Source organism: Oryzias latipes, chromosome 10 (assembly GCF_002234675.1).
Source record: "Oryzias latipes chromosome 10, ASM223467v1".
Lineage (NCBI taxonomy): Eukaryota > Metazoa > Chordata > Actinopteri > Beloniformes > Adrianichthyidae > Oryzias > Oryzias latipes.
In genome coordinates, this window is record NC_019868.2 from 25802877 (window position 1) to 25829136 (window position 26260).

At 39.8% G+C, this 26260-nt stretch overlaps 1 protein-coding gene across 3 annotated transcripts; it reads left to right on the forward strand.

Moving 5' to 3' along the window:
• The first annotated feature begins 282 nt into the window (after positions 1-282).
• Positions 283-24644, forward strand: LOC101158288 (gamma-aminobutyric acid receptor subunit alpha-4). Of its 3 annotated transcripts, none has more exons than XM_020706771.2 (9): positions 283-835; positions 941-1059; positions 3459-3526; positions 3692-3912; positions 4389-4471; positions 8687-8830; positions 9147-9299; positions 16678-16934; positions 17033-18097. In XM_020706771.2, exons 1-9 carry the CDS (start codon positions 747-749, stop codon positions 17096-17098), a joined length of 1200 nt encoding a protein of 399 aa, XP_020562430.1. In that variant the 5' UTR covers positions 283-746; the 3' UTR covers positions 17099-18097. The 3 variants fall into 3 exon arrangements, with proteins under 3 accessions (XP_020562430.1, XP_011478797.1, XP_020562429.1); XM_011480495.3 differs by lacking the exon at positions 17033-18097 and adding an exon at positions 20370-24644 and having other exon boundaries at positions 285-835; XM_020706770.1 differs by lacking the exons at positions 283-835; positions 941-1059; positions 3459-3526; positions 17033-18097 and adding exons at positions 3579-3612; positions 20370-24644.
• The last annotated feature ends 1616 nt before the right edge of the window (positions 24645-26260 follow it).

The following is a 26260-nucleotide window of genomic DNA, read 5'->3' on the forward strand; positions in this document are numbered from 1 at the left end:
CATTCTCCTATATATACCCACGCTTCACCTTCAGAGTCACACACACAAAAAAGGGAAGGTCTTGTGTTTGTCCCAGGTGCAGTGAAATCTGTGAAGCAGCATGTGGCTTGTCCCAGTTCCTCTACTGTACCTGCGTGTGTGTCTGTGCATGTGCGTAATTGCGTATTGCGACAAGATTGACCCATTTGAATCTTAATAGTAGCTCACCAAAGAACAGCTGAAAGTAGTTCAACATGTAGGCTAAGCAGCGAGTGACACAACTACAAGGTGGCCAGTGATGGAGGACAGTGGAGTAAAGGTCAAAGGCCAGATGTTTAAAGCTAAATGGTGAAAGTTTAGCAAAGAGGGAGGGCTTATGGATAATGAGTCCTCCTTTTTCTAGTTTTCACATGGAGGTAATAAAAAAAGGAAAGAAGTCACGTGACTCTTATTAAATACATTTTGAAGCAGCAGCCTCCAACAACAGAGGGTGAAAGTAAAAAGGAGGAAAGGCAAATGGGGGAGGAGAGAAGTTGAAAGGAAGGAGAGTTGACCGTTGGTGGGGTTGAAGGTGGAAGCGCACATGTGAGGGCGCGCGCCCATGTGTGAGAGCAGCAGAGCGGCTCACAACTTCTTCGCTCTTCGCCGCTGCGCCCCGCCGCCGCCGCCGTCTCCGCCACCGCGTCTCTTCCCCTGCGCGTGATTCCCCGGGACACAGGCGGCTGGCGCGGTGAGATGTGAAGCAGCTAGAAGTATGGCATGCAAGGATGGTGGCTGCCCAGAAGAAGGAGATGGTGACAGCGACGCGCCCCGCTTTCATCGGGATCCTCGTCCACTTTTTCTTTTTGGCGACTTGGTGAGTGCCTCTGTCCGTGGTGCTGAAACCTCTAAAGTGGATGGCTTTGACCTACACCTCCCGTTTCCAGCTCAGAACTTCTTTGTTTTTGTTTTTTTATTTTAGTGTGGAGAAAATCTGTGGACAGACACGTAAGGATGAAAAGACCAACCCGGAGAATTTTACTCGAATTTTGGACCGACTTCTGGACGGCTATGACAACAGGCTGCGACCTGGATTTGGAGGTATTTAGGGAAACGGCTGTTTTGCGCACTGGCAGAGATGATATTAAAGAAGAGCGTCAACTCTCTTCCACTTTGGATACTTCAAGTTAAGAAAAGGAATTTCTTTAACCATTTTCTAAAATAAAAATGGTAAAACATGTATGAGTTGCAATTGAATGCAATAAAATATCTAAATATACTTCATTGCACCAAAAACCTTTACTTTAATGATTTAAAAGAATGTAAAAGCTGTAACTCTATACATTATCTTTAAAGATAAAAAGGAGCAACAGAACATAATATGATAGTTTTAAATGCAGATGATTCAAGCACTGACTAAACATCAAGCAAAAGTATTTTTTGTGTGTCATAATAGACAAAACTGAGATTATCTCTCACCCAGGAGAGATAAAGTATGTCATTACATCATTGTGGTCTGTTTATTCTACCTCTTTCTATGTGGGTGACTTGTTCTAACGCTGTGTCTTAGCTGAGCGCATCACAATGCAGCAGATGCTAAATTTCGTCCATAATTTGAAATCTTTCTGTAGACAGGCCTATATGCGCTCTGAGAAGAGCGCTGTTGTATAATGAAGTGTGTGTTGCAGGACAGAGGCTTAATGCACAGTTCAAGTGTTAAAAGTCTGGATTTGGCTGTCATTTATCGTGCCTGTTCATGTTAAGAACCAGCATTATTCCTAGAGAGGCACTTTGCTGGTGGTTTTCAGTGCTGAGCAGCCTGTCAAGAGAATTACACACGTGCAGGCCCACTCTTGTCATTGCAGTCTGCCCTGGCAGTCATTCAGTGTGGAGAAAAAATACATTCAAGATGAGGTTTTGACATAGTTTAAGAAGTGTGCGGGTGCATCATACTGTTTTTAAAGAAATGAGCCATTGCACATTTGTTTAATGGTTTTATGCTAATGATGTGCCCCTACATAGACTGAAAAAATGCGAAAGTTTAACAGATTTTAAGCAGATTTCAAAGCTCTTTTTTTTTTAAAGAAAAGCTCTTCTAGAATTTTCAAAAGTTGCTTTAAAAGACGTTTCTTAAACTAAAGCTAAAGCTAAAATCCATCTGAACAAAAAGATAAACTCATAAGAAACATGAAATTCGGGATGCTAAAGTTCTTAAGAAGAGTTTTTGGGTTTAATAAAAGGTAAATGAAATACTGTAACTGATTCTTCTTGTAATTGTGTGCAGCAGATTAACTAAATGCATTTGAAGTCAGTTCAGATGTAAAGCTGGAGCAGGAGACTGTTTCCTAAAAGTGTCAGAGCTAAGATTTATAGCTTTTTAATTTAATTTGTTTTTTATGGAAGTTAGTATTTACTGAGTGACTAATTTACAAGTTCTCAAGTGAAGAAATCAAGTGGTTGACATTTATGTTTGGTTTAATAAAAGACAATGAATAAAAGTGGACCAAAGATTGAACCCTGAGCTATGCCACGTGTTATATTCAATAACTTTTATTTGGGATTTTTTTTTTTTTTCTTAATAAAATGGACACAAAGGGAATAAAGCAATGAATTCTTAGGGGAATCAGCGTAGTTTGTGCTAAACAGGTGCAGTTTTTAGAAATGTAAGAGCCAACCTTTTTCTGGGCTCTTTTTTTTAATTAGAACTTGGTTTGTTTACTTTGGTTTTGTTTTGGTTTATTTCTGTTTTATTCCAGTGTAGCCGATGATTCAGTTTACCCCTGTGGAGTTTCGTTTGGTTAATTTAGACGAAACTTGTTTTCCTGTTATTTTCTTTATACATTGAAAGTCACACTCTTATCATCTTTTGATCTCTTGTAAAAGCTTTTCCAGTGGTCTTTTTAATTATAATTATGCACTCTTTGGGCAAAATAAAAAATAAAAATAAGGACCTCTTTTCTGGAGAGCAGCAGTAGTTCATTAGAAATTCACCTCTTAGTTGTGGGTGGGACTGTTGCCACAGAACAACTCCGCCCCCTTTTCCCCTTCCTATTGCTGAGTGCACGTAGCAGGGAGGTTGTGCCCCCCCGTCGTCATTCCAAAGCCCACCCCTCCATCCCGTCATCCATCTGTTCACATGCTCTCCCACTTACAGCCACTCACACCCCCCCCAATCTAGTTGTCTGCAAGTGGATGCATCAGAATGGAGCAGAGCAAGGAGGCTGTGGCTTGCCAATTTACCTGGAGGATATTTTTGAAGCACTGCATTTCCTCCACCCACACCTAAAGGGTGTCTAAAAGCAGGATCTTTGCAAGAGATTTGGAAAAACACTAAATCTGGACGGCAAAGAGCTTCCGAATCATAATAAAACATTTTGTTTTAAATGATTCCCTTTAAACTGTCAGAAAAAAGTGTTTTCTTTTATGAATCTGTCAGAAACTCTGTATTTAAAGCAGGTCATAGTTGTGACAGCTCCTGTCTGGTTTTGTTGATTCAACAGGTCCCGTGACTGAAGTCAAGACGGATATTTATGTGACAAGTTTTGGGCCTGTCTCAGATGTTGAAATGGTGTGTATTTTTTCTAAGATGAACGTCATAGTAACAGTTGTTTTGCTTGATGTTTTTTTTAAGGCTGCAGAAGAAAACCAAATTATGTATTTGATCAGAAAACCTTCAAATTAAGACGAGAAATGTATTTATTTTTGTGGCCTTATAATTTCTTTCTGGTTTCAGGAATACACAATGGACGTGTTCTTCCGTCAGATGTGGATAGATCGGCGGCTGATGTACGAGGGTCCGATGGAGATCCTGAGGCTGAACAACCTGATGGTGACTAAGGTGTGGACGCCTGATACTTTCTTCAGGAATGGCAAGAGGTCGGTTGCTCACAACATGACGGCGCCCAACAAGCTGTTCCGCATCATGAAGAACGGCACCATCCTTTACACCATGAGGTATGTATTCAAGATTCTCACATTTTTGCCAAATGAAATATAGCTCAACCTTTGCCAATGCGATCTGTTTAATGAAGCTTTGGAGATTTCACATGAAGCATTTTCGCTGTTGATTTTTCATGCTAAAATAGCAGGAATGACAGACTTTGTTTGTTGTGAAGCAATAAGAGAGATTTCTTATGAAATCAAAGCCAGACTCTTGGTGTAAACAGTAGAAGGCTGTGTGGGGAGAAGTACTTTTTTGAAGCACTACTTAACTTACAGCAAAAACAACATTTCAGGTAGAGGATTCTGGTTTTCAAGGTTTTATTTCCAATTTAGCTGAAAAGTGCAAGCTTTCAAATAACCTTTTGAGATGTTTCGATCTTCTGTGTCTTAAGGTTAGTTTTGCAGTCAATAGAGTGTTTCTTTTCTTAGTTTGTCAGTACTTGTGTGATTGTTTCTTAATGGGAAACATCTTCTCTGTTTTCCTTCAGGCTAACTATCATTGCACAGTGTCCCATGAAGCTTGTGGATTTCCCCATGGATGCACATGCATGTCCTCTCAAGTTTGGGAGCTGTAAGTTATCTAAGAAAGAAGAAGTTATCCAAGAAAACTGACCACATAGTAAAAAAATATATCTTTGTACATTAATAAGGATCTTAAGTCATGGGAAGGAGACATTTTATCCAGTTTATTTAGAGTTAAATAGATAAAAAAACAACAACATTTTTTTCCTTTTATTTAACCAGGTAAGCTATTCAGAACATGTTAATTTTTACAATAACGCAAATGACCTGTGTCATTATTGATTTTCCTTCTTTTTTTTTAAGAACAAGAAATAAACTAATTGAGCTAAAAAAGATGATTTCCATTGAGTCCTTGTTGCCATAATATGTAGAAGATTTACGTGAGAAGTGTTGAAGGTAAAGAAAGTTTACTCTCAACGCTTTTGTCAGACTTGTTTCATTTTTCAAAAAAATGCTGTATTTGGTGTTTTTAACATGTATTTGTGACATGATGGGGGTCATATAACAGGATAATTCCCATTTAAAATGACCTCCTCCCTGCTCCCTGCTTCGCTCAATTCCGATGCATCCACTTGTGGACAACTAAATTAATGTACGTCTTTGTTTTAGTCGTCTGTTTTGGAATCTGACTCAAATGGCTCCAATGTTGCTCGCCATTTTTGTTGCACCGGTAGGTTGTGAATGTGAGGGGCTGTAAACAAGCGGGAGAGACTGTAAATGAAGGGATAGTGGGAAGTGTGGGCAGGCTTACACCCCGCCAAAAGTCCCGGCCACAACTCGGAGGCAAATTTCTAATGAGCTTCTGCTGCTCTGCAGAATCTATGTCCTAGAAAACAACACAGGTTGTTTTTATTCGGGCTAAAATCAGCATAATTATTATTAAAAGACCTCTGAAAATGCTTTTAAAATAGATCAAAAAATGATTGAAGTGTTTCTTTAAAATGCAATTTTATCAGACAGAATTTTTACATGTTTAATGTAAATTTTAGTAAGAAGTACTTATGACATAAAATATATAATATAAAAGAATTATTATTGTACGTGTGGAAGTCTTGAAGAGCACAAGATTAAGTGTGTTCACCGTCATCTTAGAAGTGTATTTACAGTCACATATTCCAGTGAAGTTCTGTTTTCACCACCAGACTTCACTTTTTAATCATCTCCTCTTTGTTCCTTCATCAATCAAAGAGCTTGAGTCTTCAGGGCCATTTCCTGTTGTTTTCACTTTTTTGTTGTCATTGAAGCTTATTTTGCGTGTTTGTTTTAATTAGTTTCTGCATTAAATTAAGTTAGAATCTTCAAAATTTCTTCCTAAATTTGGTCAACTTCCTGACTATTTTACTTGTGAGGTACTGTAAAAAAACGGAAGAACTAAAGATATACTAAATCATTAAAAAGTTGATTTTTCATTTTAAAACACAACCTGGAATTTAAGGAATGTGATCAGAAGAAATGGAATAAACGAGTGGATTCCTTTTGTTCTTAGACTAGTGGACTACTAGCGATTTGCTGCTCAACAGCCAGTCAGTTTTGCAAGAAAGACAACAGAAGATTCTGAGTTTGTGAGTTTTATCCTCTGATCATATTTATAGGTCGGAAAAAGCTAGTTGGTTTTAATTCTATGCAGCAGTCTTTCCAGATGATGAGAGTTGAGTCACATTGTTCTTACTTTTAGTTCTAAACTGAATTGTAAAGACAGCAGCTTCAGAAAGTCACTGAACTCTAAAGAACGAAGAGATTTGTTCTTTATTGTGAACAATGAAGCTCCGATTCAGCATCTGTGTTTATGGCGTGCCAACTGGTCAGCAGAAATGACTCAAATAAAGGAACGGAGCAGCTTCGTCTTATCTGACGGAAGAAGCGTTTGGAAGATTAAATCTGAAAGAGAAAAGAAAGTTTGTCTCCTGACAGTCCGCTGTCGGTTGGTGACAACGCAGAGGACGAATTCTCCTTCTCAGCTGGTGTCCTGCCTCTCTCCTCTCCTCTTGTTTTCGTCCTTCTCCATCCTGCTCATTGTCACTGTTCACCTGCATTCACAGGAGAGAAAAAAGGAATCATGTCTCTGATGCAGCCTGAAGCAGAGGGAAGGTCAGACTCTCTTCTTCTGCCTCAGGACAGCAGAGACCTATGCAGCCCACCCCCCACCCCCCTCCCCAGTGCTGTGTGTGATCATTTTCTTGCCGTCTGCCCCGTGTTTCCATTTTCTCTTCCCTCTCCCCGTCTCCTTTTTGGCTTTCCATCTGGACTTGTATGCATAGGCACTGCGTTCCACCCCATGACACATCGGAGTCATTTCATTTGGTGGAACAGTTGGTGTACTGCCGATGTGGAGTCCCATAGGGAGTGGCAGGCAAAGACAACTGCCGTTTTGTTTTGCGTCCACAGATCGGTCAGTTTTTTTTGTTCGTAAACCAATGAGCAAATAAGAGGCAGAGTGCTAACATGGGAAGGTTTTGCTTCTGTAAAGACACTTTAAACTGTTCTTCATAGAGCCCATCTTTTTTCTAGCTTTATTTTTAAAGCACTTCACATGTAGAGGCAATTCCAAAACGCTTTGCAGAGACAATACGTGAGAGGGCTTTTCACATTTTGGTTCGTTCCTCTTGGTTCTGGTGTAGTTTTAGATCCACACTGGTTGGTAATCATAATGCTGCTCCATCAGGGAGGGACTGACTAAAGAAGGAGAGCATCTGTGACTTCAGTTTAATTTCATGCAGCAGCATGGTGGTTAGCAGTGATACCCCTCAGAGGTGGTGAGGAAGGAGACTGTATTTTTTTGACTCCATTTCTTCTGCTGTTGTACATCCTTTCATAACTTTTTTAAGGTATTTTCAACATATGCTTGATGTATTTTTCTGATGATGGAGGACAAATATAAAGAAAATGCACCCTTTCTGAGTATTTCTGTATTCAAATCGTTGTGAATCTGGACAGAATGAAAAATGGGATGATCTGAAAAAGATCTGTGACGTAAAAAAAATACACTGGGCGGGGCCCGAGCTCCCTGCTCCGCCCCATTGTAAAGCATCCACTTGTAGACGACTAAATTCATGTGCAACTTCATGTTCCTTGTCCGAGCTGGAATCTGGCCTAAAACTGCAAAGCTGGATGGCTCCAACATTGCTTGCCAATCTTGTTGCACCAATAATGTTGGGTTGGGGTATGAGGGGCTTTAAACTAGCAGGAGAGTTCATAAACGGAGAGCTTTCTGCAAAATCATGGCAAAATCATAATTTAAAGACCACTGGGAAGGCTATAAAAATAGATCCAAAGATGATCAGAGTGGATCTTTAAGACTTGAGGTCAAACAGTGACTTTAGCACGTTTATGCAAAAAAAAGACAATTTAGACCAGGGGTCCCCAAGCTCTGGCCCGCGGGCCGGCTTTGGCCCACCCACCCATTTGACCCAGCCCCCTGAACGATATCTTTTCTTTTTTTTGCGTTATTATTTTATTTAGGCTGGTCACGTGAGAGATTCATGAAAGCATAAAAAACGGAATCCCTGGTATTGTTTACTCACATCAATAAAGCTTATTTGAATTGAAATGTGAGCTAAGCTAAAAATGTTGCTACTGCAACCTCACTTTGCCCCAGTCATAGAACTTGAACGTGACCTTGCCCCCCCCATCAAAACAGAAAAATGACTAAAAGGTTTGGTAAGGGAAACATTTATTCAGAATGCAGGTATTTAACCTAGTTGATCAGAGAACAAACAGTGGTATCTACTAGGCCAGCCTCCTGAAAACCTCCTAATAAGCAAAGAAAACAAAAACCTCAAGAGACTGCTCATATGAGTCATTTAAGAGATTCTTGAACATTTACCTAAGATTGTGCATGGACAACAGAAACTTTATTTCTGTGAACAACCCACAGAGATTTATTTGGTTATTGATTTTCTATAATCTAAAATAGTGTTACTAAATATTTCCTGACTTTTTATGCAAAGAACCCAGAGATGGTCATTTGTTTTTTACTAACTTCATAAAGAATGTAATTATATATTTTTGGTGAAGAACCCAGAGAGGATTATTTGATATCAGATTGGGTTATTAATATTTGGTTATGTGTGGCTTTCAGTTTACATTTTGGCACTGTCACACTTTCTCTGTTTCAAACTGACCCTGGCCCCCGATCAGAGAATGAAAACGTCGAGTTGCTCTCGCTGGAAAAAGTTTGGGGACCCCTGATTTAGATTTTAGACAAATGTATATTTTAATGCTTCCTTATAGTTTTTTTCTCCTCTTTGTATTTCTGTGCCGGCAGACGCTTATCCTAAAACAGAGATGATCTACACCTGGACCAAAGGACCTGAACACTCGGTGGAGGTTCCTCCAGAGTCCTCCAGCCTGGTTCAGTACGATCTCACGGGCCAAACGGTCTCCAGTGAAACAATTAAATCCATTACAGGTGAGTTGTTTTAGCACTTAAGGTGTTTTTCAAGTAAGCCACAATCAAAACTTGTCCACAAATGTGTGTACTTTGTAAAATGTGTTGTTTTTTAAGTATATATTTAGTCTAAGGTTTAATTTAAAATTATGTATGTCAGTCAGCTGCTCAGAAACCAGCAAGAAGTCAGTGAGACAGTTCATAAAAGGATTACAAATACATTTTTACAAATTCAAATCTGAAACCTATATAAAAAACTTAACAAAATCTCCAAAATTCAAAGAAATGATCGTTTTAATTTAATTCTTTGTTAATCAAACTTCTGTTGATCCTGCAGGTGAATACGTGGTAATGACTGTCTACTTCCACTTGAAACGGAAAATGGGCTACTTCATGATTCAGACCTATATACCCTGCATAATGACAGTAATCCTCTCCCAAGTGTCCTTCTGGATAAATAAGGAATCCGTCCCGGCACGCACGGTTTTCGGTACGTACACGTCATGCACCCCTCGCCCTGCACAGCCTGTCTGAGGCGCTCATGTTGATACCTGCATGGCAACAGAGCAGCTAGTGCTGAGGTGTCATCCCAGCTGCCACCACATTGATGCACCGATGTTTTTCTGGTGGTTATAATAAGATACAAACTGTTTTTAGCTATGAAACACCCAAACAAAAACACCCTTCTGAGAAATTTATCTACTCAATTTTTACAAATATAAACTTATATGAACAGTGTCTGAATTTGCCTGACATGTGATTTTCTTAAAGCTTTTTTTTAATTAATTTTCTCCTTTTTAAATGGAAATCACATTTACATGGATTCACTTAAAAATATTTTTCATTTTGATTGATTTATTTCAAGACATTTTCAGCAATAAAACCTAAAGAAAAATGCAAAAAAATCTATTTTAGATTAAAAAAAAATTATTAAATAAAAAATAAAAATGATCTTCTTTATATGACATTATAATTGCTCTTAATCATAAAACTAAATTTGCATACAGTATCATACATTCTGAATTCATTAAATGTAATGATTGTCGTTTGATTAATTGCCTGAAAGCTATCGGGAGGAATTAAACTTAAGCAATTCCATGCCTATAATGTTTCACTTAACCATTTTTTTTAATATCATAATCTGGTTCTTAACATCTATTAAAGGTATTAACACTTTTTTTCTTTCCGGATTCACATCATTTATGAGGTTAATGATTTTCAAATTAGGAATAATGTATCCATTACGGAAAATACATCCATTGATGATCAGCAATAACACTATCAAGAATAAAGCAAAATCTTCTTACATTTTTTTTTTTCTTTTTCTTTATTTTCTAATAAATCTATTGATGTCGTAAATGGCTTTGATATATTTGTGCTTTGTAATTTTTTACATCCCTTGTTAAGTCAAATAATTGATGACTCGCTATATTAAGATTCAGAGACGTCAAAAAGAGAAACAAAGTTTTGAATTTTACTTGTCACTTTATTTTTTCATTTGAGGCCTCTTTATTAACTATTCAATGTAAAAACAGAAAGTACATTTTATACACTTAAGCTTTGCTCTTGCTCTACACGAGCTATCTTTTTTCTTTTTTTGGTTCAATTAGCTTAGCTGCAGGAGTGTTTAAAGGGTTTTTGAGGCCCTCTGTCAAAGGCCCCTCCATCGCACCCACAATGCAATAAGACACCCCTTGTTTATTGACCCCATCGTCACTTTGAATTATAAATAATGATAAACTGTTAAAAAAAAGAAAAAAAGAAGAAAAGACTGGAAACACATAATAGAGCAAAACCAAAAATAAAAACAGTTTTCTTCTGCCGTGGTGCAGGGGTTGATCGGTTGACCTCTGATTGGAAGATCGCAGGTTCGGTTCCTTCCCAGCCTGCCCATGTGTTGAAGTGTCCTTGGGAAAGAAACTATACCCCACACTGCTCCTGGTTGTTATAGGTGTAAGACTGTGGAGCTGCCATCAGTGTGTGAATGTGTGTGCGCATGGGTGAGTGAGACTGTGAAGCACTTTGGGCCTTCTGAGAATGTAGAAAAGTGCCATATTAGTAAACGCCATTTAGCTCCACTTTCCTTTTGGTTATAACAACAAAGAGTGAGCTAAATGGTGGCAGCACTGAGTGAAATGGTCTCAGTGTAACGGGAGTCAAACAAGTCGCCTGTGTAATTGTTTTCTGGTCAGTGGTCCCCTCTGCAGTGTCACCGGAGCCAGTTCGAGGTGCGTTGAGCACTGGCTGTGTGGTTTGTGTGTTTACTGAGTGAAAAGATGTGTTGTGACCCTCGCACAGTCTTCGCACAGCAGCGCAGGATCAGTGCCGCTCTGCTGCAGCGAGCTGTGCATCTGACAGTCCAGCTGCACGGCCTCTGCTTCCCCGTTCCCTAGAATCCAGCATGACACGGCCGTCACAGCCACGCAGCTATTGTCGCTTCAGTGGAAAGTCTGAGGCAGTGGATTTCTGCTGTTATCCGCTGCTTTTGGATGTGCGTGTGTGGCTCTTTGGGATGAAACGGTGGCGGCGGGGGAGGCGGTGTTTGGATTTTTCCCCATCTTTCCTGCAGTCATTGTCTGTTTTGACTTCTTGCCTGGGTGACTCAACGGCAGTGACCTGCTTTGAGAGTGGAGGAAGAAGTTTGTCTTCAATTACCAGAGACAGTGGACCAATCATTGACTGTAAATGAGAACTGGACTGAGTGAACCCTCCCCCCTTAGCGTTCCAAACAGGAAGTACCTGCTGATTCCATGAAGCCAAAATTCCATAGACGTCTACTGAGAAACAATTATTACAGTTATTACCATACTTTTTGGACTATACGTCGCACTTAATTTATTTTACAAAATATGGGAACAAGAACCGACATTTCATCTTGAAAGGCAAATGAAAACAACAGAATAGATAACAACCACAGCTTCACCTTGACACACTGAAGCTTAATTAGCTTCAGGAAACTTGGAGGAATCTAGTATATCAAGAACATGCTAACAAGTCAATAAAGCTATTTATCACTTCAAATCCCTAAATCCATTGAATTCTTCATCCTCTGCGTTGCTTTGGAACAAATCCGCCAAGCCCGGCATAAAACTAAGCAGTGCAAATATTAGTACACACACCTACAGTACCCTGTAACGGCTTTTACGCAGTTGTTGTATTTGTCAGAATGACCATTCTTGCTCTGCTATTTTTTTTTTTTACACGATCTTGATTATCCTGATTTTTCCTTGTGATCTTTTTTTTTCTTTATTGCAAGTTGTTCAAGTTACAAACTGACTAATCCGATGCTTCATTAAAAGTATGTGGTGCCTGCTGATCCCTACATCCCACGTTCAAAACCTTTTAAATGATAGATTTCGTTCTGTCTGCTTTTAAGTGGGTAGGGTGTGGACTTCCAACCAGCTCACTCTTGGCTGGTGAGAGCAGCTGCCATTAAAAATGTTGACTCAGATTGACTCGAACCAATCGCTACTTACTGACGTGTTGGTGTCCGTGGCAAAAAAATGGCAACTAAATTGGTTTCATTTCATTGGAGTTAAAGGCTAAACTAATTTTCTATGAGTGAAGTCACACTCACTCAGTCCAGTTCCCATATGCAGTCAATGGTATCAATTTCAGAGTAAAATGATTCAATAAAATGAGTTTTTACTTTTTTTTTATTGGAGCTGCAATGGAGCAGAATGAGTTTACTCAAGTGGTGAACGGTCCTAAAAGCTAGAAGCTAAAACCAAATGGGCTTTGCTTAATTCCATTCAATTCAATTTTATTTATATAGCCCAATATTACAACAGTTGTCTCAATGGGCGTCATACTGGTAATTGTATAATAAACATGAAATAATGAAGAACATAAACTCATAGAATTCAATAGGTAATGACTAAATTAAACAGACTAAGCTAAACTGGGCTTCCCTGCCCTTAGACCCTCCATCTCGGTAAGGAAAAACTCCTTTAAAAAAAACGGATTCCGGGAGAAAAAGAAGAAGCAACCTCAGGGATATCCACATGAAGGAGGAATCCTCTCTCAGGACGGACAGGTGATGTACCAGAACTATCAGAGAAGAATTAGCTTACCTGACTCTACAGCTACATGTTTAAAGAGTCTAGCAGATGGGCTTCATCCAGATGAGTTGGGGAACAGCTGGGGGAGCAAGACGAACCACAGGCAGGGTCCACAACCAAGTGTAGGAGCTGAGACGAGGTACACGGCCAGGTACAGGAATCACTCCTGCTCCCTCTGGGGGGAGTGGGAAAGGGGGACAATGCATGAATCGCACTGCACCAAACCGAGGCATGGAGAACTAAATAAAAAATGAATGATGAGAAAAGAAGACAGAACCCCAGTGCACCATACTTTCCCCAGCTTCTAATTTCTAGCAGCCTATTAGCAACTAATTGTTATTGTTATTAAGTTTAATTTAAACATGGTAACAGTAAGTTAAATATTTTCAGAGTACTAGCAAGTCTGGCAATACGTCTATTCAAAGAGAAATGTCTTAAGCCTAACTTTGAATGTAGAAACTGTGTCGGCCTTTCTTACATGAGCTGGGAGCTTAAAGGTTGGAAGTGGATGTAAAGACATTCCAGCTCATTGTGTTTGAGGCTGAACACTGCATGTTGCTTCATCTGAATAAGAATGATATGTGAGCATTTAACCCAGATGCATCTTGTAGCAAGAGTGGGTGTATGAGTCAACTTTTGTTTTTTTAGCTGCTGGAGCAGCAGTTTTTTTTAACCTTAAAGCTGTACAAAAAAAAGTTATTTCACAGTAAATGATGCTTTTCATTGTATTATTATTATTTTATTAGCAATTTAATTGAGCTTTTTTTTTCCCCAGATGAGCTTGCTTTGTGTGGTTTTCTTGTCTCTTCTGTAGAAAACCAATTACTGTTTGATTAGTTTGTGTACTTCCGTAATCTAACATCTTTAGTCAGTGATGCTCTCAGTGTGTCTCACACAATTGTGGCCACATTGTCTGCTGGTAAATCCTCTAACTTGTGTAAGAAAAAAAAAGAAGAAAGAAAGAATAATATCAGAATTTGAGGAGTTTCCAGGAAATCTGCCTTCTTTCCGGGACTTTCTCGACGTGCACTGCAGCAGCCAGTCACAAGATTTAGAGGATCTGTGTTAATGGAAACTCCAGATTACTGATTCTGAAAGAAGATTAACCCAGATGATTCAAAAACCAGCCCTTTTTCTAAAAGATTTTTCAATTTCCTAATGGAGAAGGAACTTTTCTTTTTTATTTCAAGTATGTGATCATAATTTGTGGCCAAAGTTGATTAAAATACCTGTTTTTATTCAACATACATGTGTTGTTGAGGGCATTTTAATGAGAAAACAATCCAGATATTTGCTTTTATGGCACTTTTTCTGCTTTGACTTTTATTTTCAATGATGCAGTTTGATTTTTTTTTTCTTTCCCTCACATAAGTCCATTTTAGTTTATAACAGCTTTGCGGTTAATGTGCTCTCTCTGCAGTCCACCTTTAAAATGCCACCAAGTCGCTTTTTGACTGACAAGTAATTATATAGCAGCGCAGAGGACGCACAGTTATGTTGCGCAAGGACTCTGCAGCAAAGACTGTTCCAGATCAAGACTAAAGGAGATTTTCTCCAAGCCACGTCATAGCTATTGATTAATAATACCAAGGACGAGTGATGAGCTGAAAGCTGGTGCAGTGACCCTCTGCTATATAGGAGCCAAGCATGACCTTACTTCCTAGCTTTTTAGTTTGGGTTTTGGCATCGCCTATTCCTTACAGCGAAAACAAACATGTTTGGCTCATCTTGGATGGATTCTATGCAGGAGCTTCAATCAATAGATCCTCAGGCGCTATGGTGTATAACCTCGATTTGCTTACAGTCTGACTGAAGAGTCAGAAGTGATGCTGCGCCAGAAGGAAAAATGAACAGCTTTAAGCTGGTGGCATGACATTTTTCATGCAATGAATGGTATTTGGAAGCAGAGCTTGCATGCCAACAGAAATAATCCTCTTTTAAGTTGCATTTTTTTTAATCTTTGAAACAAAAGAGAGCAAAAGCTTCTTTTGTTTCTCCTCGGTGTTGTCTTATTTAACGTTATTAGCCACGGCTGATTCTTCCAGAGCGGTGAGGGGAAGAATTTTATCAGCGACAGATGAGGAAGCAATGTCAAACTGTTTTGTAACAACAATAGAATTAAAAAATATTGTTTGTTTGTAGTGTCAGGTAGGTGTAGTATAGAAGTGACCCCATTGATCTGAAGAGCCGAAGCATTCAAATATGTACTTTTAGCTCTTTTTGAAGTTGTTTGGTTGGAGTTTCAGAAATGCTGGCTGCAAAACAGAGCATAAAAAAATCAGAAAAACTACCATTAAGAAAAACAACACATAAAGAACAAAGTTTATAGCATGGCTGTTGTAAAAAAAAAGTGCAGTTGGAATAATCTTTGACTAGTAAAAACCTTAATAACAGCTGGAAAACACTGTTATTGTGGATAAAAGAATCTGATGTTGTTGTGATTAGACCTAAAACGTCCTTTCTTTGCCATCCTAACACGTAAAACAACTCGTGCAATTCTTTGGAGCATCATTGTGAACTAAAAGTCCTAGTTCAGCACCAGGTTTTTGGTTCAAAACACATTATAGTTCAAGTTTTAAAGCAACAATTGACGTCAAAAAGCAAACATAAAAAGAAAAAGATTTCTTGAAAATTAACTGGACAAACAGTTTTTCTGTAACCTGTATCAAAATCAGAAATGTGTGAATCTGACTAACTGAAATTAAAAATGGGGCTAATTAAATTACCCTAACCTTAATTTTTGGACCGCATGCCAATTTTGTTTACTAATAGCAACCAGTCCGCCTTATACACTGTGTTCCAATTTATTATGCTATATTATATAAACTTCTGGATGATATTTTGCCTCGGGGCTCTTGGCATCACTGACATTAATCTCAGACATCTGTGATGTTTAGTTTGTCAGGTCAGTCAAATTAAAGAAGGACGTCCCACATCATTAGCCAGACCAACATTTTCGAGCAATACAGGAAAGAAAAAGGATCTCTCTGCTGCTGAAAAGCATGAAATAGTTAAATGTCTTGGACAAAGTATGAAACTCTTGAATGTTTCATGAAACGTATCTTTGGGTGGGTGTGGTTTTGGAGAGCCATCTGTTGGGAGTTGGTAGATTCAAACCGGATCTGATGCTTGGATAATGCTTTTGTTTTATTTATTTATTTATTTTTATTCTTTTGTAGAGGATGAGTCCATGTTTTGGGCTCTGTCGTATTTGGTTTCAACCAACTATCTTTTAAATGTTCATATTATTAGATTGCTGCTTGTGTTTCGTTTGCCTGCCTGATGGTCGTGACCACGGCATGTGTGGTCAGGTGCTTCGGTGCGTCCAATGATCTGTCAGGCATGTTGCATTTCCAAATGCTGGTGAAGAACACTGCCAGAAAACCACACTCCATCTGCGTTTCCTTCCAATCCTCTCCGTGAGAGAACAAATGACCCAATGTTGTCACGAGTGGAATTGTCACAGATGCAGCAGTGGATTGGTCCCTCCCTTCTGCTTAAAGTCCTGCAGCTTTGTTAGACTTTTTGATTATGATTTATTATTTAAAATCTGTATTTTTTTGGAGCTAAGAATGATGCAGGACATCTGTAAGTGTATGACCCTCAAGGGATTTATAAAATCAAACTATTTTCTTTCATAAATCTGGGAAAATATCACACATAGTAACAACTTTAGTTAAGACAAACATAGCTTTTAGCATCTGGTGTTGAAGGTTTTCAAATTCTCATTTTCAGCAAGAGAATAAAACTTGTCTTCTCTTTTTGGCACAGTTTTGGGTGCTTTCATTGTTTTCCACCTCCTTTTAGGCATCACAACCGTCCTGACCATGACGACACTCAGCATCAGCGCCCGCCACTCCCTCCCCAAGGTCTCCTACGCCACGGCCATGGACTGGTTCATCGCCGTTTGCTTCGCCTTCGTCTTTTCTGCCCTCATTGAGTTTGCGGCTGTCAACTATTTCACCAATGCACAGATTGAGCGGGCCAAAAAGAAGCCGGCCAAATGTCCCCCGGGGCCTCAGACCACGCCTGTCAAGGTGAAGGACACAGAAGAAGTGCTGCAGGTGATGTTTCCTTTCTCGCTGTGGCTCAATTATCATATGTCAAGGAGCACCTATATAGCCGGGCCCCTCATTATGTTTTTTTTTTGTTTTTTTTTTAGATTTCTTTAGACCTTGAATTTCAAAGCTTTTTGGACAGATATACCATCTTTCACCTGGATGGATAAGCTACATTTAATCACCCGAACCCTCTGAAGTGTTTTCAGTTGTGTTAGTGCCCCCTTCTTGCACATCTTAAGCTTTTACATTTCACATTTTGAATTCCTACACAACCGAATTGTCAACTTTTTGTGCTGGGAGCTTAAGCAAATTACATTAACAGCATGGTAGCTGACATGAGAATCGATTCAGACTTCATGAATATGCTATGAAGTTATTTTAGAGCTCAGACTCTGAGTCAGATATGATGAAAGTCAAACATCACTTTTAAATAGAGGAGTGCTTTATACGATCTGCCATGGAGTCACGTGGAGGAAAAGGCGCCGGCGTCTTGGATGGTGTTTTCTGTCGCAGACCAGCCGTTAACGGATCTCCTATCGATGCGTACGTCAGTTTACAGGGTCGGCTTTAGGAGGCCCCCTCCAATTTGGATCAGTGTGTTGTAATCATGCCTGCATGCATTAAAGTGACAACGGCACTTCGATGGATTAGTAGGTTGCCAAGGCAACACGCCGTTACATCTGTATATGTTTCAGTGGCTCTGGAGGGGGGAGAAAAGTTAATACTCTCTCAGGAAGTCCTGTCAGCTGAGAGGGGGGGGGTGTAAACACAGGTTGGTCTCTGTTGATAGCTGAAGGCCCACTCAGAAGAAAATTGTGTTTTTAACATGTTTGTGTGGCATTTTTTTCAAACAATGAAGGACATGTATTAAGAAATTAAGGTTAAAACAGTGTTTCTGAGTATTTCTTTATTCAAATCGTAGGGGAATCAGGAAGGGCTGTAACCTAGCAGGAGAACGTAAACCAGGCAAGTCCAAAGTCTGGCCCATGGGCCAAATGCGACCCACTGTTGGAGCCAAAGTCAGTTTTCTATATTTAATAGTTATTATCCTAAAAAAATCCCTGTTGGAGCTTGCAATCAAGTAACGCCACGTCGGAGAGACGCTGGTAGCACGACTGCATTGTTAGATTGAAGCCTGAGAAAGTTGGAAGCGACATCGTTTTTTCACCGTGTGTTTGTGTAATTGTACATTTTTGGAATAAACAGTGTGATTGAACAAACACGTCTCACTCGCGTTTCCAATAACAGTTGCTGGACAGACTTCAAACGGGGGTACTGGAGACAATCGCGCAGAGGCCCACTACACCCGCGTTCAGATCTTCACCATACCGTTGTCATAACATCAATCATACACGGCCTCCAGCGCTTTTTAAGAACTGTGTGTACGAGTTCTTGATGGTGATTGGCTAAATTATAAAATAAGGCGCTGCATACCTGTTGCAACAACCCGGTCTTCACTTCGTAAATTTACTGTAATTTGGATAAAACTGTGTTTAGATTTATTTCTGTTCTACGAGAAGAAGTAAAAGGTAACCCATTCCAAAAAATGTTTTTCGTTAAGTAGTTTCATTATATTTTATTTTATTAAAAGGGTTCAAAGAATGCAGACTGAATGCTTGACCCTCACACCTTTTCAGGGCCTTTTTTGCAAAAAGTTTCATTTGCAAATCTGAGGCAACCTTTAGATTTAGCCTAAAAAATTGCATAATCATAATTAGAAGACCCATGGGAACCCTTTTAAATTGGATCAAAAGATGTCCGGAGTGGGACCTTAAAGATCCAACTCTCGCCTCCTTTAGCGATGATGAGCTCAATCCACTCTCACACCACCACTGCTCCTCTTGAGACTCAACGCTATCAGATCCTCTCAGTATCAGGGTGGGGAGTTGTGGTGGATTATTGCCTCCCCACCAGCATCACACCCACCCCTCTTGAAAACATCAACTCTCAAAGGATAAGCTCCTTTGATGCAACATAGTATTACTACCCCAACGCCATCCTGAGCGCGCTCTCTGTCCTAAGCTTGTGTGAAATGAATGAAATCTTCGCTGAGTGACATTTGTGTTGCACACACTGTTGTCAGTTTCAAGATTAAAGTCATCTGTGTTGGGGGTGTGGGGGGAGCAGACTGATGCTGACCGATTCCTTTAAAAGAATAAACACTTCACATGAATTTACCTTCTCTGCAAAGGAAAAAAAACAGGCAATGTTTGTTCTTTTGAAAAGGCTTTAAAGTTGTACGGTTACTGTGCGCTTGTCTTTGATTTTCCTTAAGCAGAGGAAAAGAGTCTTTGAAATAACATTTGACTTCAGTGAGTGCTTTTTTAGCACAATGTTAAATAAAAAGGAAGACAACTAAGAGGAAAAAATAACTGCTTCCCACAAACAAAAAAAGGGGGCAGTACGATTATTTTTGAACAGGCATGTCATATCTTTGGACCGCTTTCTGCAGAAATATTTTATATTAAGTAAACAGGTACAAGTGAAGGGTACAAGTAAGGCAACGCTCACACTAATTGCCTTAAAGACCACTTGATGTGTTGAAATTAAATGTCGTGACATTATATAATTAGAAAAAATGAACAATTATGGTCTGTTTAGAAGAGGCAATTGCAAACTTAAAGTGCAATTCGGGTCGATTTCTTATCGACTGCAATCCACTAGGAGTCACAAAGTCTTACTTCACCTTTTAGAAAAATAAGCATTTATTTTATTGTTAATGTTGTTATAATAGTAACTATGTTGTTCATTTTTTGCATAAACAGAGATTTTTTTCCCTCTGAAAGATGAAATGGTTTATAACTTTTGACAGAGGTTCACATGACTTCCTTTCAAAATAAAAGACGCCCTGTACCACATATGATCCCCCTCAAAGATGCAGCAAATGCAGTGGTTGGTAGTGGGATGTCAGCAGTGACATTTGTCGGTGAAATTTGTAAATCTGACAAACTAAAATTAAATCTGAGCTAATTACGTGATCCTTACCTGGGGGTTGGGGGGCCGTTGGGCAGGAGGTGCTGGGGATGAGTTGTGTTTGTGCTGCTAAGATGCTGACACCCCCGCCAACAGGAGGACAGGGCGGACAGCGCCATCTGGGTTATAACCATTTATATTTTATTTGTGTTGTAATGTATTTTATTGTTATTTTTCTATTATGTTATAGCATGTGTGGGAGTTTTTTTGTACAGCACCTTGAGCTGTTTTTTTTTCATGAAAATGCTTTAGGAAATAAAATTAATATGAATTTGAATTTGGTTTACATTTTGATCAACAGGGAATTGATGAATAAGTTTTAGAAGGCCTTAGGTGCAGCCCAAAGGTGTTTTTCTTGACTTGTCTATTCTTGGTTTTTGGTTCCTGGTTAGCCGGTCTGTTGCAGGGCTAATCAAGAAACCCTAAAGGTTGGTGCATCTTTCATGTTCTCCATTTGTTTTACAGCAAATTCCTGATTCCAATGGTTCCCTGAGAAAGCGGAATTACGTCGCACATCAGGAGCCGAGCAGTCAGCAGAAAGCCCAGTCCATCACCAACATTTCAGGACTCGGAAGAGGAAGACCTTTGCGGCCTCAGGCCAGCGGGGCCAATGGCAGCTCCTCCACCCTCTCCCGTACCAGCCCGAAGTCTGGGAGCCTGCTCAGCGTGGCCTCCTCAGCTCAGCTGGTGAGAAGCACACCTCTGGCGGCAGCTTCCACACCGGATATAATGGCAGGGACGCCGTGCAAGCCGGGAACCAGCTCCACATCTCTGCAGCATCTGCTGGGGCCCAAACTGGAGCGTATCCAGATGATGGGGAATAAACTGGAGCCAAAGCAGACGCCATGCTCTCAGCCAACCACTGCTGGGATGGGTGGAACCAGCAAAATTGACAAGTACGCAAGGATCCTGTTCCCGGTATCCTTCAGTGCATTCAACATGGTGTACTGGGTGGTTTACTTGTCAAAGGAAACAATGGTGGGCAAAGGTTAGAATTGGAAATAACACGTGGTGTGACAATCAGTTTGGAATAAAGCCGTCTGCACACAATAAAACGGATCGTAATCGCCACAAAGAGATATTTTTCTTCTGGAGTTGTGGAGAACATGGAACCAAAAAAACACAGGTTAACTCAATAGGAAGAAGAGCCCCTGCACACAGGAATATTTGACTGTCCTTTGTATATTTCATGATGCCTCATTTAACTTATAAGGTCTTTAATGGATTCAACTGCCTCATGATCCCTTTGGTCTGTAGCCAAGCTGAAGCATGGGATTTTGCCAGTTTCCTATTTTTGTACCCCCGCACCTGGACAAGCCGTTTGGATTATCCTGAACTGATCTGCTCCAGCAATGTCTATGTGTTTATTTGGTTAAGCAAACGTATATTTATTGAGAAATCTTCACTTCCTTTTTGAATATTAAGAGTCGTTATGAGTGCAAGGAAAGCTGAGGATGTACAGGCAGATTCTCTAAGAGCATATAGAGGATTGTGTTGGTTTTGCAGGGATTTTACGATGGATAATTACTGAATCCTGGAAATGCCAAGCTAAGAAGAATTCATTTGGATCTAAAAGGAAGTCTTTACACCAGAGAGTGGTCTGGCTTTATCGCCCAAGTATAGATTCTTCTTCTAAAGGATTTTCACCAATGCAAGATGGATTGACAAAACAAATTAAACTTGGGGATGAATCAGAAAACAAGTGGTAGACCAAGACTTGCAGCAATAGAGATTTAAGCCTTAGTCACACGCACCCATACGGATGTTGTAGGATTTTGGGTTGTCCGACCGGAGCGGCCATATCTTAAGGGGAGGGCTGGTGTGTCTTGTCTTGCAATTCCCTTGAGGCTCATACAGCCACTTCAAGGGACGTCATGAAAATGGAACGTACCGATGTCATGCGTGTGGTAAGTGTATCGTGACGTATTTGTAAGGATAATGTAAGGTACACACACTTATGACGCAAGGCTAATGCTGTTGTATGGCACCGCACACAAATGCTCCACGCATGGGGTGCATGGGTGATGTTTAAGTGCCCATAGGTGCCCACACAACATACACTCTGATTCTCTAATTTCCTCATTTTTAAAGCTACAGTCACTTTGGGTGCGTGACACACATTCTTGAACACGTTAAATGACCATTCTTGAACGTGACTTTAGTCCATGGAGTTCTGGACAAGCAGGGAAGGGGCTTCGTCCTCTATTTCTTTTTCTGTTGTTTACCAGCACATGTACTCAAAGCTTGAAGGGGCTTGGTGTGAAATGTTGAAGCGGTGCAAATCACGTGAATCTCGCTCCTGGCTTTTTCTTTCACAGCTCTATGAAAGCCATGGTGTGATATAATTCAAGCCGGACACAAGCCGGAAATGATTAATTTCTCCTTTGTAATCAATTTTCAAATGCTTGGCACGTCAATGAATTGGAAGGGATGCTACCCATACGTCACTACCAAATTTGAGTGCCTGATTGATCACAATTCGACCTGGTTGAACTTGCAATGGCTGCTCGTTTTGTATGTGGAACCCAAATACGGTTGTAGAAACTTGCGTAGCTACACACGAACGCAAGAGTTTTGAACACGGAAACACAAAACGTGCATTTACTGGTGTTTAAGTGGTAGCTTAACTGTGTGTTGCAGGGGGTGGTGTGAAGATCGCTCAACAGTCAGGCTGCACATGAGGAGCCCACAGTTTTCACTTGAACAGCACCAACGGGTTCAGGGGAGTTGGACAAAATAACAAATCTGCAGGACACGCCTGGGTTTCACCTACTTCACTCTTACTTTCTGTTTTGTGTTGTATAAGTTTGGCTACAACCTGTTGCTTTCAGTATACCTATAGAAAGGGCTCACCGAGTGATCTTTGGTCTTAAAATTTACATAATGCTATCCCTGTACAAGTTTGCCCATTTTTCGCACCGTAGACAGTCCATAGTCACCCGTAAGGGCAGTTGTGACTAAGGCAGAAATAGTTTGACTTGCTGCAGTCAAGACCGTCCAAGTGAATAGGTATGTAGGCAAATGCAGGATCAAAGAGTAAAGCCACAATATGCTCACGTGCTGCTCTGGTTCATTGCACTTCACGGGAAACCACCTCCTGTTGTTGAAGCTGCACGAGAGCCTCAACAGACCAGACTCCCTTCCAAGGACCAGGTTCTCTCAATGTAAAGTAAATAGATCTAGTACAAGTGCAGATTTTTCAGGGAGAGTCACTTTATTTATGAAGCTAAAATCAACAAATGGTTAGGTCAAGGGCTTAAACATACTTCTACATCCTCTCTCGTCATTATTGCTTTCCTTCATCCACCAGTTCATGTTATCGTTGTTTTCTGCCACCAGGGGGCAGCATTAGAAATGTGTGGGAAAATGTGAGTTATACTGTTGCGAGTGTTGGTCCGTTAAATCTGATGAGGAAAAATGATGTGGACAAAGATTTCCTTTGGTGAAAAATCAAGCTGTTTTTACAGGAACATTTGAATAGCTACAGTAAGCAACCCAACTGCGGAGTATCATACAGTGCTGACATCATCAGAATTAAATATGTTTGAATTTGTTTGCATTAAATTGAATGCTTTCTTCCTTCACTTGGTTTCTCCAACCGCTCCCATTATAAAATTTCTAGCTTCTTCACTATGAAAACCTGTTGGAGAGCATTTTCAGACACCTGCAAAAACTCTGTTTTCATGGATTTGCTTGGCAAACCATTTGGATATGTTAGGCTTTTGCACTAGCACACGGTGGAGGTCCTGCAGGAGGAATGATGTAAACCCAAGCAGACCTCTTGCAGAGCAACTCAGCCAGTTAATACAATAAACACTATCTAGTGCATTTGCAAGTCTGATTTTTCACAGAGGCTTTTCTCTTTAGTTTTGTGTTGCAATCTCTTTCTAAAAAAAAATTTAAAAGGATTGTCAGCCCAGGCTTAAACCCAGAAAAATGAACAATTTCTCCACTAAATCCAGTTGATATTTATAAACTGGCCATTCTATACCAAGGCGCAGCCGGATGGAAACCAAATGCAAAATATATTTAAACTGACTGAAGTTGGTACAAAAAAACACACACATTTCAGTTAAAATTAGCTAGTATGTTGTCATGGTAATCTATACAAGAATATCCAGATATAAATTGTCAACAAAGAAGTGAGCTCTGAGTTTCTAAAGCTTGATGAAAAGCATGACTCGTCCCAACCTGCAAATAAACAACCGGCAGGTAGCATCACCTCAGTAAACCAAATGCTGTTGGCTCTTTGGATGAACATGTCTGTGTTTTCTAAAAGTGTGTAATCCTCTTACTCTGTGGGATTAGACCGACAACAACATTCATTGTGACACAAATAAAACGCAACTTTTAGAACTAAATTTTACTTTTGCTGCTTTTGAAAAAATGTAGCAAAATATTGGAAAGCTGTTGTGCAATAAATAATCCTTTTTTTATTTTTTTGAAGCCAATATTTTGAGGGGTCTAAAACCCCATTTTTTTTAATTTTTTTTTTAGAGAAAACTAAAAAAAAGATCTTTTGAATACTTGGTTGGTGACAATCTTTCTCCCAGAAGAAGTGTTATTCTGAGAATACGTGCAAAATAAGAACTCCTTACACTTCTACATTTCTGTAATTTTAGTGATATCTAGTGGTGAAACTGTAGATGGCATTTGAATGTATGGTTAACCCTTTAAAGACCCACTCTAATTATTATCTTTTATCTATTTATAAAGCGTTCCCAGTGGTCTTTTTTTTATTACTTTACTACTTTTTTTTATTATTAATGCCAGATTTAGCCAAAATGTAAAATCCTGTGTCGTTCGCTAGGACAGTGTTTTTCAACCATTTTTTAGCCACGGCACACTTTAACCTTGACAAAAATCCCGCGGCATACCAGCATTCAAAAAAAAAAAAAGGAGATACTCATAGTCTGTATTGATCTACAGCCCCTCCGCAATCTCACAGGCATTTTTGTGATAATTGTGGCAGAAAAAGCTGGAAGCTGCAGCTTTTTTTTCTAAAAGATGTAACAAAAGTTAAGTTAGATGGTTTAAAAACTGTTTGATGTGTGTTCGTTGTGGTTTAACAATGAAGACTCATTGTGCGCCGAGACACTGTCACTTTAACCCAATGCATCATGGGAGATGTAGTGCGAACAGCTGCAGAACGCAGATAGACTCGCTTCTCTGAGCTTTATTACTACGTTCACTTGTTCCACGGTCTGACACCAGATTCTGTTGAAAGCTACACCGCTAAAGACGAGCTTTAGCTGGTATTTTTGTTGGAACTAAGAGACTTTATGAGCAGAATCGGAACAAGGAAGTGAAACCTTAACCACTTCTGATTGGTCAGACTGATGACATGTGATAAAGCCTCCAAGAATGATTGGTGGAGACAGTTAAAGGGGCGGGACTTTTCAGAAAACAGCTGAAGCTACGGCTAAATCGCGATACTGACATTCTTATCAAAATGTCTTTACTAGAATCAAATAAACACAAAGAAAAAAGTATTTTATGATTTTCTTTTTCCTAAATACTGAGTGTTTTATCAGGGCCTGTTTGGATGAACAAAGAGATGATATCCTGGAGATGGAAAATGTTTTTAGATAGATTAATGAGGGTAATTTTCCACGGCACACCTGACCATTTCCCACAGTACACTGGTTGAAAAACACTGCTGTAGTTTTTAGGAAGTTTGCCTCTGAGTTGCAGAACTGTTGGCACAGAACAAGCCCCCCCCCGCTGTTGCTGGGAGCTGTCTGTTTAAATGCCCTCATGCTACCTTACAGCCCCTCACACCGCCGGCCAGATGCCAGCTTGGAGAAGAAAAACTAAGAGTGTGAGCAGAGTAGGGAACTTGTGGCCACCAAGTGTACTTTCTACATTACAAATAAGCTCTTTTCACATTGATTTTTAATTTTGGTGATTGCTGTTTAATTTGAATAATGAAATATTCAAAAATACGGGTGTAGGGAAAATCGATATATCCTGATATTTCATTTGGCGACTCTTTTATAGATTCAAAATGTTGTCAAGTCGATATTTATTTAAATTATATATTTCCACTTAAACCCCCGGCCGCTTGTTGGCTGCACAGCACACTGAGCCTCCTCTACACCGCACAAAACAAGATCTAACAAAAATCAGCTTGTTTTAAATGCTAAATGTTCTGTCCAGAGATGCAGCTTTCGTTTTTATGAGACATGTACTACTGTACTTAGTTTTGCGTTGGATGGTACCAAACCGAAACTCTGTGCCACGTTGCTGCCAGTACCATGTAAAAACGTAAATTGTGGTGCTTTGTAGTGGGCTCCAGATGAGAACGAGTGACCCTTGAGATGAATCGCAATAAATATTGTATCCAGATTCTTGCC

Coding starts and splice junctions, on each gene's coding strand:
- LOC101158288 (XM_011480495.3), top strand. CDS start 747: ATGGTGGCTGCCCAGAAGAAGGAGATGGTGACAGCGACGCGCCCCGCT. Junction 3,527..3,691: donor CTGTCTCAGATGTTGAAATG/GTGTGTATTTTT, acceptor TTCTGGTTTCAG/GAATACACAATGGACGTGTT. Junction 9,300..16,677: donor CCCGGCACGCACGGTTTTCG/GTACGTACACGT, acceptor ACCTCCTTTTAG/GCATCACAACCGTCCTGACC.